At 40.4% G+C, this 17,962-nt stretch overlaps 1 protein-coding gene across 1 annotated transcript in view; it reads right to left on the reverse strand.

Annotated features, from left to right (window-relative positions):
* Positions 1 to 391: 391 nt before the first annotated feature.
* ABCC4 (ATP binding cassette subfamily C member 4) overlaps positions 392 to 17,962 on the reverse strand; it is a 252,668-nt gene continuing 235,097 nt past the window's right edge. The window contains exons 30-31 of the mRNA XM_012805020.1: positions 11,280 to 11,414; positions 392 to 499 (exon numbers count right to left, since the gene is read on the reverse strand). Of these exons, the coding sequence (XP_012660474.1) occupies positions 395 to 499; positions 11,280 to 11,414 (240 nt within the window). The 3' untranslated portion in view covers positions 392 to 394. The remainder of the gene's footprint in view (positions 500 to 11,279; positions 11,415 to 17,962) is intronic.

The raw sequence follows: 17,962 nt of genomic DNA on the forward strand, positions 1-17,962 counted from the left end.
AAATAGAATCCCTGATATACATTGAAATTAACACGGAATTTGGGAGCAGTAACACACACACAAATCCAAACCTGTGACAACTTTTTCCTGTTCCTTAAAGATGAGCTTTGGCTCTGGAGTCTCTTAAGGCACAAAACCTGATAGATAACTTTTGTTGGTGGCCTGCACCTCTGATTAAAAAATAACCACAAGAATAGCATTTAAATAAAAATAAATCATTTTTTGTTAGAACTTCATACCACTGGATGAGGTCCGGGGGTGGGGGGGGGAGGAATCCAAATGAGCTAACATCATGTCTGTATAAATATTTGTTGACAGAGTATAAAAAGTACAATATAGTTTACACAGTGCAAAAACTATTAGAAAATGGAATAGATGTGATGTCTCGGTAGAATCACAGTGCTGTCTCAAAAATAGTTAAGGCTGAGGGTTGTCCATTGGAAGTGTTCCCCACATGGTCAGTCTGAGTAATTTCTGGATAATTCCTTTTGAAGTACACCTGTTTAAAAAAAAAGGCAAGGATAAAAAGAACACGTTTAAAAGTTTTAAAGTCTTCTTCCCTAAAACAATGGAGTTCTATGTTCACTTCTTCACGTGAAGCACACTTTGAGGGATATTCAATTCTATAGAGGAATTAGCCCCACTGGAGCCCTCTAGGTGGGGCGGTACTGAAAACCAAACAACTTTTTGATCGCTCTGATTTATAGATACGTTTTATCACCACATTAAATTGATAAGCAACATCATTTTCCTGACTCAAAACCTGGAGATAAATTAAAAACAGGGTGACAAAGGGGCTGGGAAATCCAGTGTCTGCAGGAGGGTTTCTCATTTTCACACATAAAATGAGCACAATAGATTTGGATGTTAATATCAAGTTGTAATCCCTATACTTCATAAACTCTGATTGACAAGCATTGAAACGCCGGCGTGTTATGTATGAAATATCCTGGCGTTTAATTTGTGCAGCAAAGCAGTTATAGGGCCTATAGAAATGTGGTCTGTGGAGAGTGGCCCACAATAATGAAAAGAGAAGCAAAAGCTTTAACAATGACTTTACCAAGCAACTTCTCTAAAATGTAAGATGATACCAAATAATAGGACAGTTCTTTGCCAAGCCTTTGAGTTCCTGAATTCTACCAATTTCTAGCTGAACTAGGAGAGATACAGGTTTCCTGATAAATGTATAATCAGAACATAAAGGAAATGAAATGCTGTCAAGTTTCTCTGTTCCACGATCATCAGTTTTTAGTAGCTGTATCGTATCTTGGTTCCTTGACAGATGCGCATAACAAAATGAAATAATGTCAAGACTTGTGAGCTCTTATCTCAGAATGTGTTTGGGTGAAAAAGGACTTCAAATGTAATTTTTTTTTCCAAAGAAGAATGGGACAAGTTTTGTTTGAGTCTTTAAAACAGAAAATGTACCATCCATCTGAGGCTGACATGTATCATCAGCTGGGTCTCTTAGTCATACGATTCTGGATCTATTTTATAAAACCTGGCTCCAAGTATATTTGTGGGTACTGTCAACAAAGTTATCATTTGGAGATAATGGGCTTCATGTACAAAGAAAAGTGCCGAGACGCCTACCTACATATTAAGCATGCTTTCTTTTTCTCTCACTGCCTGAATACTTCTTACTCCAAAAACATCATTATATTTAAAACACTGTATATTAAAATGTTACTTAAGGAACAAATAAATTGTCCAGTAACGGCCGGATGAAATCGTAGGCTACTTCCATCATAATGCAAGTATTCAAAAATAAGACTTTTGGGGGGTTAGTTTTCACATGATCTCCACACTTTTTTAAGCTAGCCATATTTTGTGTGGTTAAAGATATATGCACTCCAAAAAAGGCTATTTCTTACTGAAACTAAAAAGATCCAAAAGGGAAAATGGGCATACACTTCACTTTCTACCGCTTAGTAATCCTCCCCCCAATAAGCCAGTTCCTTCCCCATAGCCCTCTCAACATAATTCTTTATAAAAAAAATTCTGTCATTGTCAATTTTTAAACAAAATGGTCTTAGTTTCATGATCTGAACTATTTTGTTGAAAGTAAGCTTCCTGTGCATGGAATCCTTGACTTGAGCTTTCTCTTTCTCATCTGTTACCACGTTCTGTAATACACTGCGGATTGCACCACAGGTGAGATAAAGTGTCTTTGTGAACAGAGCCGGTGATGAAAGGAATGGACATTGCTAAACAATCTCAGGCAGGGACACAGGCTAAGCCTAGGATGGAGAGGTCCAGTCCCAGCTCTCTCCTGGGAATCCTAGAAAAATTACTTAACCACTCTCCATGCTGGCTGCCTCATCTGTACCAGGAGGTAACAATGGCTTACGTCATAGAAACTAATTAATGGCTACGAACTACAGGTTGAAGACATGCCCAGTTAAGTGCTGGGTGTGATCATGACTGCTACTCAGAGAAACAGCCCCTTAGTACATGGAAAGTAGCAGCATCACCTGGCTTGAAAGATGAAAACAAAGCAGCTAGCAGCCCCTTTTGTGGGTTTTTTGATTTTATCTTTACAGAACCCCAAAGCTATAGTTGAGATGATGACTTTACATGAGTGAATACCGTACCCCAGGAGGCGGGAAGGTACAGTTGAAAGTTGGAGCATCAGCACTTCCTAACTGGTGCTTTGAGAGGTTACCTAGGCTCTTTGCCCTGTTTCTTCATGTGTCAAAAAGAGACAATAATACCAGATCAGAGGGACTGTGAAACTTAACGGAGACAGTGCCATGAGTGCTGGGTATCTTGTCCCTCTCCTTCCTGCTCTTGGCTTTGACTCCCTATAGATCCTCTAATATAGGTTAGAGCTGAGTTCAGTATTTAAACTCTGGCTCATCAACCAAGCCACCATAATGAAATTAGATTTCATTCATTAGTAAAGACAACAAAGCAATAAAACCTCCCTCGAGTGGACAAAGGAGAGCAGCCAGGCTTTATCTGCATTGTATTCATAAGACACCATTCATGCTGGGTGCTGTGGCTCATGCCTGTGATCCCAGCAATTTGGGAGGTCGAGGTGGGTTGATCGCTTGAGCTCAGAAGTTTGAGACCAGCCTAAGTAAGGGTGAGACCTGATCTCTACTAAAAACAGGAAAGCTAGCTGGGTGTGATGGGGGGTGCCTGTTGTCCCAACTACTCAGGAGGCTGAGGCAAGAGATTGACTGAGCCCAAGAGTTTGAGGTTGCTGTGAGATATGAAGATGCCACAGCACTCTACCCTGGTTGACAGAGTGAGACTCTGTCTCCAAAAACAACAACAACAAAAAGAACCATTTAATATCTCCACATTGAATTCTGGCTAGAGACTCTGTCAGTTCATTCTTACTGAACTGTATGGCCCTAGTTCCATCACAGTAACTTCCAAGATCTCAAATTAATTCTTATTAAAGCAGATCTAATTTTGGTGTACATAATACACATCATCAAAGTTAAAGAGAACTGAAGTGTCAGAAAGGGCTTCAGCTTTTGAAACAATAATGAATTTTCTCCCTCCATATCTTTTCAGAAATCACAAAGAACATCGAAGATATTGAGAAATAGAAAAAATAAATCAGATCTTTGATAAAACCAGGAATCACAGTCCTGAATGCCAAAATACCTGGAAAGGCTGTCATATGCAACTGGATCCAACAGGGCCAGGACAAGATAGAGGGAAAGAGGATGCCTATGGGAGCAGACCTCGGCATGCGGGAGAGCACAGCTCTGCAATTAACTGGAGAACTCTATGGTCAATAAGGAATCATACAGAAACCTATTTGCCTGAAGTATACACATTGCTGAGGCCCTAAGAGAAGAGAAGTTTTGAAATACAGGCATCACTGTAACTGCCCATCTCTGTAGACAAAGGAGGATGAAAGGTTAAACACACATGCACTCCTAATTTCTCTCCCTTGCTCAATCTCTCCACCACTCTGACCCCCACTCATAAAGTTCTTCCACATTAAAGCAGAGAGAATTACATTTAGTGTAAAACATTGTCCTAAAAGCTACTATCCTGCAGATATATGATGTAGGAAAAATTCACTGTATTTATGGGTAAGAAGCAGGAATAATAATTTTTTAAAAGTAGTACAGGATCTGTACTACTGTACTACTTTTTTCACTTCATATACAAATGAAAAGGAAAGGAACAAGATAAAGACATGACAGTGAACAGATGAAAATTATTTAAAAAAATACATCCAAAGGAAATGTAGCAGAACAATCAAACTGTGTATAACAGAGATGGAAGACCACAGAAAAATGGGGCACTCCACAGGAGATACTGAAACATGAGTTGATAGTAGCCAAAGGCAAAACAGAAGAGAAAAATGAAAATACCAAAGAAAGGCCCACCAAAGATTAGCCGATGCTGAAAACACAATATGAGACACATTGAACCTGGTGAACAGGACTGATGAGTCAACAAAACAACTGGAAATTAATAAAGTATTAAAAACAATTAAAAAGAAGATAGTTTTATAAAATAGTTAAGGGACATATACAAGTGATATATGTATTTGTAAAGAGGTCAATGAAATCAAATAAAAAAATTTAAAAATAAAAAGTAAATTTCCAGAAACAAAAGAAAACTTGAGTCTAAAATTCAAAAGAGGGCGGTGCCTATGACTCAGTGGGTAGGGCACCAGCCCCATATACTGAAGGTAGCAGGTTTGAACCTGGACCAGGCCAAACTGCAATAAAAAAATAGCTGAGTGTTGTGGTGGGCACCTGTAGTTCCAGCTACTTAGGAGACTGAGGCACGAGAATCACGTAAGCCCAAGAGTTGAAGGTTGCTATGAGCTGTGATGCTACAGCACTATAGCTACAGCGCTCTACCAAGGGTGACAGAGTGAGACTCTGTCTCAAAAAAAACAAAAAACAAAAAAAATCTATAATCACAATAAATATAAATGGACTAAATTCATCTGTTAAAAGAAGGGCTAAGAGTAAATCTCAGAGGAAAACCTAGCTAGATGCTATATACAGGTGATAAACCTTTGGATATTCAAAGTCAAACAAAGACATATAGGGCAAATGATAAACCTTTGGATATTCAAAGTCAAACAAAGACATACAGGGTAAATGAAAACAAAGTGAAAGCAGGGGACCCAATCTTAGTTTTGGAGTAAATTGGATTCAGGGTCAAGAACATTAAGTTAATCAAAGAAAACACTTTAGAATGGTAGAAAATATAATTCATAGTGGAAATCTAAGAAATGAAAATTATCTATAGACTGAAAATCAAAGCATCAAAATGCCCAAAACACAAATGGCAGGAACTATAAAGAGAAAACATGTACAGTATTAGGCTAATTCACCACTCTAGATCCAACTCACAGCAAATAGACTAATATAAATAAGGATAGAAAAGACCTCAACAATGTACCATATTTTCCTGCATATAATACATTCCTGAGTATAATAATGGGCACCCATGTTTTCCCCCAAACTTTCAGGAAATGCCCAGAAAAAGCAGTTGGCTCTCAGCTAGAAGAGACACATCTGGGGAGAGGTAACATTCCCCTGGTGAACATGCAGATCACACTGCACTTCTGTAGCTGCTGACTGTGGGAAAGCCGCCCCTTCCCTCTCTTCTGGGAGCCCTTTGCTCCCTGCCATGTTGGGGACCATGGCTGAGATAGCCATGGGCATGGCCAGTGGGGCAGGTAGCTCGGCCTATAGGCAGATAGGCAGGTCCCTGTGGCCTAGGTGGGGCTCCTGGTTCGCTCCATGTGTCTGGTCCTCCAACATCAGTCCTTGTCCTCGACTGCAGCCCACTTGAACAGCCCTGCCAACCCCACTCCCCATAGTGGCACTAGGCTGCTCCACCCACTCCCACCAGGTTCCAGATCCTCCTGGACTAGAAACCCATGCACCTAGCAGGCCAAGGCAGGAGAGTGTGGAGGCTCCAGGAGGCCCACCCTCGTCCAACTCCAGAGCATACTACCTATGTATAAGGCATACCCTTATTTTTCCCTCAAAAATTTGGGCAAAAAAATGAATATTATATACAGCAAAATACAGTAATTAATAAAGTATATCTAATTAAAAGTTGTTAAAACTCTATGCTTCAAATAGACAATACTCCACTTCTAATATCCAAAGAACATTTAACAAAAATTGTTTATATACTAGGAAACTAAAAAGTATTAATAAATTCCAAATGGGCAGACATATCACAGATGACACTGCAATAAAAGCAAAACCGATAACTAAAGTAGAAAACAACACCTCATGTTTCAAATTATATATGAAAACACCACACTGTACCCCCAAAGTGCATTAATGTACATAGTTACCATTCAATAAAAAAAAAGAAAAAGAAAACAACACCTCTCAGAAAAAGTTTTTAAAATCTCTCAATTTCTAACCCAAAGAGAAAAATCAAAAACAAAATTATAAATATGCAATTGCATGTGTATGTAAAATGAACTACCATGAAAGCCACTGTATATGAGAATCTATAGGATAGAGTTAAAGCAGTCTTCTGAGGAAAACTCACAGCCTTAAAATATTCATGTTAATAAGAAAGAACAGATACAAGTGCATTCAAGAAGCAAGCAACAAAATAAACTTCAAAGGTAAGGAATTAACAAAGACAAATGCAGAAATTGATTGAACAGAATATAAGAACTAGTAAATAAACCCAAAAGCTCATTCTTTGAAGGAAAAAATGTGAAAAATACAACAGCTGATTTAATTGGAACATTAAAACGGGCTGTAGAGATTTGAGAAAGTAGAAATACTAAGTAGCCGTTAAAAATGAGATAACTATGTACTGATATAATCTGAAATATAATATTAAATGAAATAAAATAAAAAATAGATATCATTTGTTCTTGAAGAACAGAAAGGCCATATATCGACATGGTCTTGTTTACTGAATATTATCAGCAAAACTATAGAAACATGATATTGAAAGAATGGGCGACAGGAATGGGAGAATGACTTATTTTTTACTTATAAATATTACAGAAAAGGCTCAGTGCCTGTAGCTCAGCAGCTAGGATGCCAGCCGTATACACCAAAGCTGGCAGGTTTGAACCCAGCCTGGGCCTGCCAAACAACAATGACAACTACAACAAAAAAATAGCTGGGCATTGTGGTGGGCACCTGTAGTCCCAGCTACTTGGGAGACTGAGGCAAGAGAATCACTGAAGCCCAAGACTTTGAGGTTGCTGTGAGCTGTGACATTCCCAAGGGTGACAAAGTAAGACTGTCTCAAAAAAAAAATATTAAAGAAAAACTATAGTTTTTTTGAATTTTGTAGCATTAGTATGTATTAGTTGTTAAGCTGATTACTAAAAATAATTTTGGGCCAGGAATTACAGTTCACATCTATAAGCGTAGCACTCTAGGAGGCCAAAGTGAGAGAATTGCTGGAGCTCAGGAGTCCAAGACCAGCCTGAGCAAGAGTGAGACCCCATCTCTACCAAAAGTAGAAAAATTAGCCAGGTATCATGGTGGCAGCTGTAGTCCCAGCTTCTCTGGAAGCTGAGGGAGGAGAATCATTTGAGCCTAGGAGTTTGAGAATGCAGTGAGCTATGATGATGCCACTGCGTTCTACCTGAGGCGACAGCATCAGATTAAAGCTACTTAGAAGAACTTAGAATACTTCATTTGGGGAAGCAATACGTCCCCAATACTTATTACTGGGAAGCAAGTGTTCAGTCTACAGCCTTTAAAAAATGATCACATTTTTATCGTCAATAAGTACAATTGGCTTGTATTTGTAAAACACTTTATATCTTTCTAAGCCCTTAAATATATATTACTTTATCTAAAACCCATGATGACGAGGAAGCCAGGGCAATGCTTCAGTCCCTGTACTATGATGAGAACCCAGAGGCTCCAAGTCCTCGGGTGACGTATACAAGGCCACTGGCTACTAAGTGCCTTCTGCCCCTATCCAAACAGGTGCAGATTCTTAGAACCTACGATGTCAGGGATTTCCTAATTTCTGAGCTGTATCGGGGATTCCACAGATGGACATGCTCTGTGGAACAAGGGAACGATAAAAGCCTCGAGTCTCCTTCATCAGGAATAAACATAACAGGCATTATTCACCCTTTGTTGTAGGGGTGAATTACATGTCCTCCCCAAATTCCAAAGCTGCAGTTCTAAACCCCAGCACCTCAGCATGTGACTATATTTGGAGACAGGGTCTTCAGAGAGGTGATTAAATGAAAATGAGATCATTAGGTGGGCCCTGATCTAGTATGACCTGTGTCCTTATAAGAAGAGACAATTAGGACACAGACACAGAGGAAAGACCATGTAAGTAACGCATGGCTGGAAGGTGACCGTCCACAAGCAAGAACAGAGTCCCCAGAGGAATTTGGCCCTGTTGATTTTTGATCCCAGACTCCCAGCCTCTAAAACTGCGAGAAAATGAACTTCTATTGTTCAAGCCACCTCGTCTGTGGTACTGAGCTATGGTATCTTTATGTATCTACAGAACACTTCCCTATGAGTCACCTATAAAGGTCGATCAGAGGGATTCATCTTGCCTGCACCATTTTCAGATCAGCAACTACAGGGTCAAGGATACATGACTTGGAAGCTCCTTTTCCCAGATGTTGAGTTCTCTTTTCAAACAGATGAATTCTAATCTGTTCAAGTGAAAAGCTTGTTGGTTTAGACTAATCCTCACAGTGTTACTGTTGTGAATGATGCATTGATATCTGATGTTTGTACATTTAAAAGGTTGACAATCTGACAGCTCGTTCTGCTAAGAGGACCAAGTGTATGTAGAAAGATACTCAACTCAGATGAGAGTCAAGATATGTGTTTCCTTATGTCTTTCTGTAGAGGTGACCTGAGGCAATGGTTAGGCAGGAACAAAATCCAAGAGGGATGTTCTGCCACCCTGTGAATTTGGGTGACGGCCTAACCTTAGATACCACATGAAACAAGGAGCAGTGTTTTCAAACACGGCAGAGAATGTGGTAACCAGGGCAACACACCAGCCTCGCCCAGTGATCTGCCTTCTGTTCCCCGACCGGCTCTGTGCCAAGATTGTGAGAGCCTTTCATAAAACAGTCTTATTGATAAAAATTTTTTAAAAAAAAAATAAACTAAAAAGAATTTACAAAAGTAAGTTATTATTAATGCTATTGAATTAGATGAAAGACTACCAGCCTAGGAATTAAGAGATCTCTAATTCTACGACCTGTGTGCTTTTTTGGCACGCATGCTATACTTGGAGTAAAACAGAAGAAAAGCTTTCTATAATGTTAGTATCACTGTCTCTGCTATAAACTAGTCTAACACGATGCCACCTCAATTTGTGGGAATAAACTATTTCATAGTTTCCTCATCTGTAAAAACAAGGGTGTTGAACCCTATTATTTTGGGTTAGCTGGAGCTATCTAAAATTCAAACATTCACTTTTTCTTACATTTCAATGCCTTAATAATATAAAATACAACTTTAAAATGGGGACTCTGACATGTAGGTGGGGACACGTGTTTGATGTGAAATGCCTGAGGTGTCAAAGAACAAAAAGGGTTTTGAAGGTTCCTGGCTGTTTTGTAAACAGATTACACAGGGAATGCCAAATGATTGATCAGGTTTTATGAGGGAAGCTTTGGGAGATATTCTAGAAGATAAAAGGTATTCCATAAATTTCAGGCATAAAACAAAAATGCAGTGCTTTAAATACAGCTTCCCTCTTCATTAAGACATAAGGTGATTCTTAGGAAAAGTTCAGACACAGGCTCTGTCCTCCCTGATCCTAGATTGAACCTGGACTCTGCCAATGATTCAGCCAGCTATGAGGTCTTGGGCAATTCCCTCCTTCCTCCAAACCTCAGCCTCTTAGGCATAATGAGAAGAGAACCTTTATCACAGCACAGAGCATGGCCCGTCAGTGGCAGTCTCATCACCATAGTCTGTGACTCAACATATAAATCTCTGCTCATCTCTCTTCTTTCATCCATGTTGTCAATGACTCCAGGCACAGCTAACACACCTTCTAGTGCCCAGCATACGACTGTGCACACACTGGCATTTACTGAACACTTTTGAAGATGCAAGTAGGATCCAAAGAAATATCCTACAGATGGTAGAAAGCACTGCTCCTTCATTCTAAGGAGGCATGAAATGAAATAGCGCTGGAAGGGAACCTAGGCTATATTTTACATATAGCTTTCATTCAGAAGGACCATTAAATAGCAAAATATTTCTTACTCTGTTGTCTTTGATAAATATTTAAAATATTATACAAAACAAGCAATTTTACTCCAACGCATGGTATTGAAAATCTGGTAAACCCATACCCATATTATAATGCCTCGAGTTAAGCAGCTTTGATGATGAGTGTCACCATGTGCCCTTGGAAGTCTCATCCCACCCTCTGTCATGCGTATCAAGTGGCAAGAACACCAGATTTTCCCGTTCTTCCATCCACGCAACTCCCACCTCTCAGAATTAAAAGAGAGAATTAGAGGTGGCCGCATGAAACTGGCTAACTCCCGAAACCAGACTCCCGTTATCTCGCCTGTAGGATGAGCTAGTTCTACATCACCACTGTTGGAAAAATATCACAAAACCTCAACATCCTTGATGTTATGTAAACCTTTGAGCACTATTCAGACGATAGCCTTGAGGTATTATATATTCTTGATTTGTCCTGATGACAATTTTATCTTCTAGAGGAAGGTAGAGGAAGCATAAAGGGGTATTTAGACCTAATTCTCAAAGACAAAGAGCGAGAGAGAAACCGAGGGAGAAAGTGACAGTATCATACGGGGGTATCTTTATAAATTATAGACACAACAAAACTCAAAAGCGATCTACATTTTTCCCTGGTAGATCTTTCTAGATGAATAGTCCCCATTTCTTTCATAAGCTTTCAAGTTGTCTGGATGTATCTCAACAGCATTTGCATCTCAAATGTGCTAAGTGCTTTGGGTAACAATAAAATGCAACGGGTCTGTAAAATCTTGTATGTGCCCTATGCCATTCTGTATGAGAATCTGAACCCACAGAGTCTCCCTGTGTAAAGAGCCCAGTCTGCAATCTCGCTCGCTCGTGGGCGCACCTGCTTGCACATGTTTGTACACACACACTCCACTACCCTGCTTCAGCAGACACTTCGCAGACCTGACTTCAGCCTGGGACATATTGTTAAGGCCCAGTCACGAAGCTTTGGCTCTGGAGGCTTATAATTGAAAAGGGCACACAGTGCTTGTTACCATCCCCATGGTGCCAAATTGTGAGGAGTGAATTGTTGAGACAAACTTTAATTACAACTCCCTGGAGCACGCTCACCTGTTTTGCTGTTTCAGTGAGGGCAGCGGCTTCTGCCTTGCCCAGTTGTTGTACCATCTTGTAAAATAGGCTGTCTTTATTTTGCAGCAAAACATATGGCTCATCATATTCTTTCAGTCTTCCTGAATCCAAAACCTGTTAATCAGCAGAAAGAAGCCCATTGAAACACAATGTTTTGCAGCAACATATTATAACTCAGACAATATTTCGGAAAGGGCCAGGAGAGGGAGAATACAGACGATCTATTTGGGTGGTAAGTCTGCGTGGTGTTTAAGTGGTTTGATTACCCAGTGATATAGAGCAAACAAAGGCCTAACCTGACCTTTTATTATTATAATGTTATAGGAAAGGAAGAAAATGAAAGTTTCAGGCTGTGATTACGGGCACTTGGCTGTCCTGTAGCATTTTGGGTTGTTATCAGTTGGTGCTTTCAACTAACTCTCAGACTCTAAGCATTGAGGGCTCTTTATACATATATTCAGAGTTGGAAACGTCTTGATTTAAGAAAATCAAACTCTATTTATCTAAAATGAAGGGTTAAGATCATAAAAACCAGATGGTGAAGACTTGACAGCAAATTAATCTCCAAGCAGGTCTGACGTAATCTGAGCGATATTTGGAAGAGAATTAAATGCTTCGGGAATTTCTATAGGACCCTAGACAACGTCAGCTGCTAAGACCGAGCCTTGTCAGTGAGGTCAAAGCCCGTCCTGAAGTCAGTTCTGGGTGGAGCCTATCATTCCAAGAATGAAATGCTAGCCAGATGCGCTGCTACCTAAGTTGCTTTAGCATAATTGCTCTCTGTACAGAAGAAATCTCTAGAAATCCAATTTTCTCTTTGGATAAAACTAAAGAAGTAATTAAGAAACTGAGCTCGAAATTCCACTGATCACAGGCCCAGATGGCACGGGGGGCAGCCTGATCTGTACTGCAGAGGGTCTGGGTATCTGTTTCCACAATCATCTCTGCCTGCTTCTTTCTCTCTTTCTTCAGCTGCCTGCCTTTTAGCCACTTTATTGCTCATTAATGTGTCCACTGGAAATTGAAAGAGAGAGAAGGGGCTCTTAACTCTGCATTTCTGCTTATTAGTGGCTTTGGTTAATGGTTTCAGAGGGAAGAAAGAGCCTGAAACAATTGGCCCAAATGACGTACCTAGGAAAATAGTTCTGATGTTAAGTGGTACTTAGTTCTTCACTTAGGCCCTATTTAGAGTAAATTTATCTTAAGAGAATATGCTGAGACTCAGAGCAGGACACAGGTTGTTTTTCTACATCTAAATATTGCAGTTAATTCTGTCCCATGGCATTTAATCAGACACATTTATTAAGTCTCATAAAGGGCATTTTCCTGTTAATCTTTTGTTTACTACTGTGAATCACTGCGAAGGGCTGCTTTCTCAAAAGAGTTCAAGAATAAATGAATCTGTCACATCCACATAATAATTAAAATGTCCTATAATTTGGCATGCCAATTTAGGTGCCCCGAATGTGTAATTTTACTTAAGCATAGCATTAGAGGGCATAACCACTCCTGATGTTGAAGGAAAAATAAAATACAATGTTAAAATACAGGTCTCCCTCTTGCTAACGACTAAGTAAATAAGTGAATTAAATTTATAAAATGTGCACTTTTAGTCTGCAGAAGCAACAAGTAAAATTTTAAAACCTCAAAATCGGTAGAAGGTGCGTTCTTTAACTGTAAAGGCTTTTTCCATTCCATTTTGAATGGGAAAAAGTACTACTAGCGTATTTTGTCCTTGTTCAACGTTCTACTAAATGGATTCACATTTAAGTGAACAGTCAATCTTTCCCATTTCCCTTCTGTGTCTGAAAATGCATGATGTGCCACTGAAACCAAGAGTTGTCGGTATTGACCAGAATCTGAAAAGGCAGAGCCACAAGAAATTAATGCCCTCAATTAGCAATATAAGCCACGGAAAGATCATTTTGCTCCAAATATTCCAAGCCTCTTAAGTATTAACAATGTAATGATTGCAGTTTATTCTGTTAGAAGAGCTTTCCATTTTAAGGGTGACCGAACTGTGATCATTTGTTATAATGCTTGAAAACTTACTAGAACTTAAAGTTTAACTTCTGTAAAGTAACATTTAAAAAATGCAAAATAAAACGATGTCTTTATTACTGTTTTGGCATGCATTAGAACAAAACACAGTTATCTTAAAATGAACTGGATTGCCATAACCCCAATGCAGTCCCTAGGTTTGAGGATGGCACGCCCAGGCACATACATGTAAATGTGATGTAAGGAAGAATATAGCTGCCATAAGATCCAGGAAATCACCTTGTCAATAAAATACTAGTTTTTGAACTTGAAAAGAAAACTAAAAATGGCTCTGGGTGGAGCCTTCTCTGTTTTTACCGTCATCACTCTTAACCCTCCACGCAGAACAGACAACAAGATGGATAATTTCTGTCCTCCTTTCCATCAGCTCCTCCAATGTTAAGTGAATACTTGGAAACAAAGCACTGTTTTAGGAACGGGAGATTCAAAGATGAGCAAGAAACAGTCTATCAAGATCCCGACAGCCAGAGACATGGGCTGAAATGCAGAGAAATTAAGTAACTGGGCCAGGCTGCATGTCAGGAGACAGCAGAGCTGGGATTCAAACCCAGATCTGAACCTGTCTTCTTTACACTTCAGCTTAGTCCCAGATACACACTCTTAGTTTATTAACTAGCGTAAGTAAAATAAGGGTGATAAGAACTTGAAACATGTAATTTTCTAAGATACCTTTCTGTTTGGATAATATCTGAACCGTGTAATTTAAGAAAACATGCCTATAAAAATAAACATTTCCCCGTTCTCGTCCCACTGCAATTCTGTTATAATCAGGACTCAAAATTATTTACTGTGCGCCTAGTATATACTCACAGAAAAAGAAAACCAATTCGATTAAACTTTGAGGATTAAAAATAAAGAGCAAGTTACACACAGCCAAAAACCATGGGAGGAAAATTTTAAGTGAACTTTCATGAATTCCTGCATTTGCTCAGTACACGTTTATCACATACTTAACTCAGTCATGTCATGCTAGACAGCAGGGAAGAGGCAGAGAGCGCCAAGTCCTAGTCTCTGGCTTTGAAAGCCTATACGCAAAGCCTATACAGAGAGAGGAAAATACTCAAGTGATTGTAATGCAAGAAAAAAGGCAAAACCAGCAGAAGGTTAGCCGCAGCAGAGGTCACCTCCGGCCAGGGGTTCTGAGAAAGAGCGTATGTGGTAAGCAAGCCACAAACAGGGAGGACCTGGCAGAATGGACAGTGTGAACCTGCAGAAATGGGGGTGGAGAACAGCGGTCATCCCGGACATGAGACAAACAGGGCCCAAGAGGCCTGCAGGCAGGCCTAGCCCTGCTCAAGGCTTTTCTTGTTCACGGGTGCAACTCTAGTGCCAGGGATTATGACAGGTTAGCAGGTGCCCAATGCATAGAGGCTAAAAGTTTAATACCAAGCTAAATCTGGGGTGTGCCTGGGTGACTGTCCTCACTGGTGAGTGTGGCAAGACGACAAGGTGAGACCAACTGCCTTGGGAAACAGATGAGGGAGGGAGTACAGGGATTATAAATGGACTAGGGTTTAGACTTGGGGGACCACATGCCCCAAGATAATGGCTATGGTAAGAGAGAGGATAAGTGAGGAAGAAACAGAGCAGACATGGGGGTCCAGGCTTGAGACTCATGTTTATTAACTATTGGAAAAGAGATGAAAAGGCTGGAGCAGTCAGCTGCCATGAGACCCAAGTGAGGACGCATGTAGACAAGACGCAGCGTAAGAACTGCACCCATTTACCTTTTCTGCAGGTTGAATGTCCCCTATCCAAAGTGCTTGAGGCCAGAAATGTTTCAGATTATAGAATATGTAACTGCATGATAAATACTTACCAATTCATTATCCTTAATTTAAAAATCCAAAATCCTCCAGTGAGCATTTCCTATGAGTGTTTTGGAGCCTCACAGATTTCAGAGTAGGGACACTCAGCTTATATTCACTAACGTGATCAGAGATCCCAGGTCTTTTAGAACAAGTAAAAAGACAGAGCAACCCTGGAATTTATTATTTTTTCTTTTGTACAGAAAAAGAAAAACACAGATATAATTAATTTGAATCTTAACATATTCCTTATCTAGAGGAAAAACCTGAAATCTCCCTCGCCCTTCCTGTACCCACCTAAAACTATAAACTGAACCATATTATTAGTCCCTGGGCCCCGGGATCTCTCCAAGAATGCCAACCTCAAACTGTTCACTGCACCGTCCGGTAGGCTAAGGAAAAACGTATTATATTGGATGAGTTGGCCAGTGAATTCCTCACTGAAGATGTAGTTATCAGGCCTGCATATCTGCAGATACTTGAGGGAGCTGTCCTGGATATGAAATTAAATGGACGACCTGCACGATAATCCGTGTTAAATGGCAGGATGCCATCAGCTGTAGTAAGGTGGCCTCATGGAGAGGTGATGGGTAGGACAGGGTGGAGGAAAAGCCTGACCACAAGAAAAGAAAAGCCCAGGGCAGTGCCTGTGGCTCAAGGAGTAGGGCGCTGGCCCCATATACTGGGCGTGGCAGGTTCAAGCCCAGCCCTGGCTAAAAAAAATGCAAAAAAAAAAAAAAAAAAAAAAAAAAAAAAAAAAAAAAAAAAAAAAAAAACAAGAAAAGAAAAGCCCAGAACAGCAATGAAGGGAGACTGCAGTTGGAGACAGGGAGAGAGGGGACAGGAGGTCTGCTTTGGACCATCAGGTGACAAAGGGGTATAGAAACAGTTATCCAACCTTGGAGGTTGGGTCCCTCATTGGTAAAATGAATGTCCATGGTTTCTTTGTGATGAGATGCTACAGTATGCAGCAAGCATTACTCCAAGTCCTTCCTAGGTCGTAAACAGAAGAGAACATCACTCTTCTCCCCTGGGAAAGGTGAAGGTTAGGTTGTGATGACCTACACAGCCACTCTCAAAGTTCCTGATCTTGCATGTACCAGCTCTTTCGTGAAGAACCTCTGTAAGGTGACTGCCAAGTGACTGGAACAAACTGGTCAACATAAGGAACTAGGCCTGCTGTACTGACACGTATGTGTGGTGTGTGTGTGGTCTGTGACAATGAGGTTAGACCGGTGACAGAGGGTCCACTCTGTTCCTTCTCTCAGTTAGTGTCTCTGACCTTCAGGTTATTTTTCTCTCTGAACATTTGAATTAAATCTCTCTACATGTTTTTGAAGTAGCATTTTTTGTTCTTTCTGAAATGTTATAACTGTGGCCAGCGTAGGCTTATTAAGATAAAGAGTTCCATGAAGGTGAGAACAAGAATTTAAATGAAACTCGTGAGCTTTGGGCTGCCGTTGTGCTTTTCCAGCGGGGTATGTCCTACCAGTGTCTCGTTTCGTTTTCTTTGGGGAAATGACTAAAAAGTGATGGAAATTTAGAAAGAAAGATGAAGATTATAAACATGCGAGATTGTCTATAATCCATGTGTCTCAGCTTTGGTTTGGTTCCCCAGAATTCATTCCCCAAGAATTCAGAACTAGCTTCTCTTCTTTGTCGTTTGCTCGGGCTACTGGGGAAAATCCAGAGTGTTGTTATGACGAGGGTGTGCGGGGACTGGCAGCCGGCTTACTGGAAAGGAAAACAGGTCACAAGTAACCAGCTAATCCTAAAAACTCCAGGGAAGACTTTAATGTAGGTATATCGGTGAGCATTAAGAGAAAGAGGATTTCTAATTTGTCTGTCTCACTCTACTGTTTTGGGGGAATTGAGCAAATGAGGAAGATTAAATTAGCTGTCATTATGCCTACACCATGTTTAATAAAGTTAAAATTGAGAGAACATCTTTATACAACAGAATTCTAAGCCTAACACATTAATGGCGCTTAATGAACCCAAACTGGGTAAATCCCTTTGGAGAGCCAACACGTAAACAAAGCTATTAATTAGGTCACAGTTGTTTCTCAACAGGCCTTTTGTTTGAGTAAACAAACCCATATCCATCCGTCTTTGTGGAGAAGTATGCACCAAAGTATTCACCAGTGCAGCAAAATGTAATTATTACACCTTAAGTGCTCACAATTAAACGACTTTATGATGACAACACTGGTGGTTGTGCCCATCATTAGCACCTGTCACTATCCTGGCCACTCCCTGAACCTGGCTGCTGCCCTCCAGAGCATTAAGCTTTACGGCTGATTCACGTGTCTTTATGCCCTCAAAGCTTCGGAACATCAGAACAGAAAATCCCTGGCTTTCTGGAAAGGAAATAGGTGTTTCTAAAGCAAGCAGAAAGAACATAACTGCTTTTGAAATCAAAGGTTTGAGAAAGAACATTATTCATGGTGTTTTCCTGAATTACAAGCCAGTGGATGATCACAAAATCTAGAATACAACAGGAAGTGTCAACCAGAGACAGAGAGAGCATGGGCAACTGCCTGTCTCTGAAGCTATGAAATTCATGTCTCTTGGGTCCCCGAGGTTGAGTCCTTCCACTCCCTATCAAGAGGAAATAGAAACTAAGTAAGAGTGGTCGCAAGGAATTCAGAGCTCGGTATCAAGACTCAGAAAGGGGAAGGAAGGCGGGGGTGGGGGTGGGGGGAAGAAACAGGAAAGAAGGGGAAGGGAGGGAGAAAGAAGGGAAAGGAGAGGAAGGGAAAGAAGCCGGAGGGGAGGGGAGAGGAGAGGAAG

The sequence above is a fragment of the Otolemur garnettii genome, unplaced genomic scaffold (assembly GCF_000181295.1).
Source record: "Otolemur garnettii isolate 467f Iridium unplaced genomic scaffold, OtoGar3 scaffold00034, whole genome shotgun sequence".
In the NCBI taxonomy this organism is placed as follows: Eukaryota; Metazoa; Chordata; class Mammalia; order Primates; family Galagidae; genus Otolemur; species Otolemur garnettii.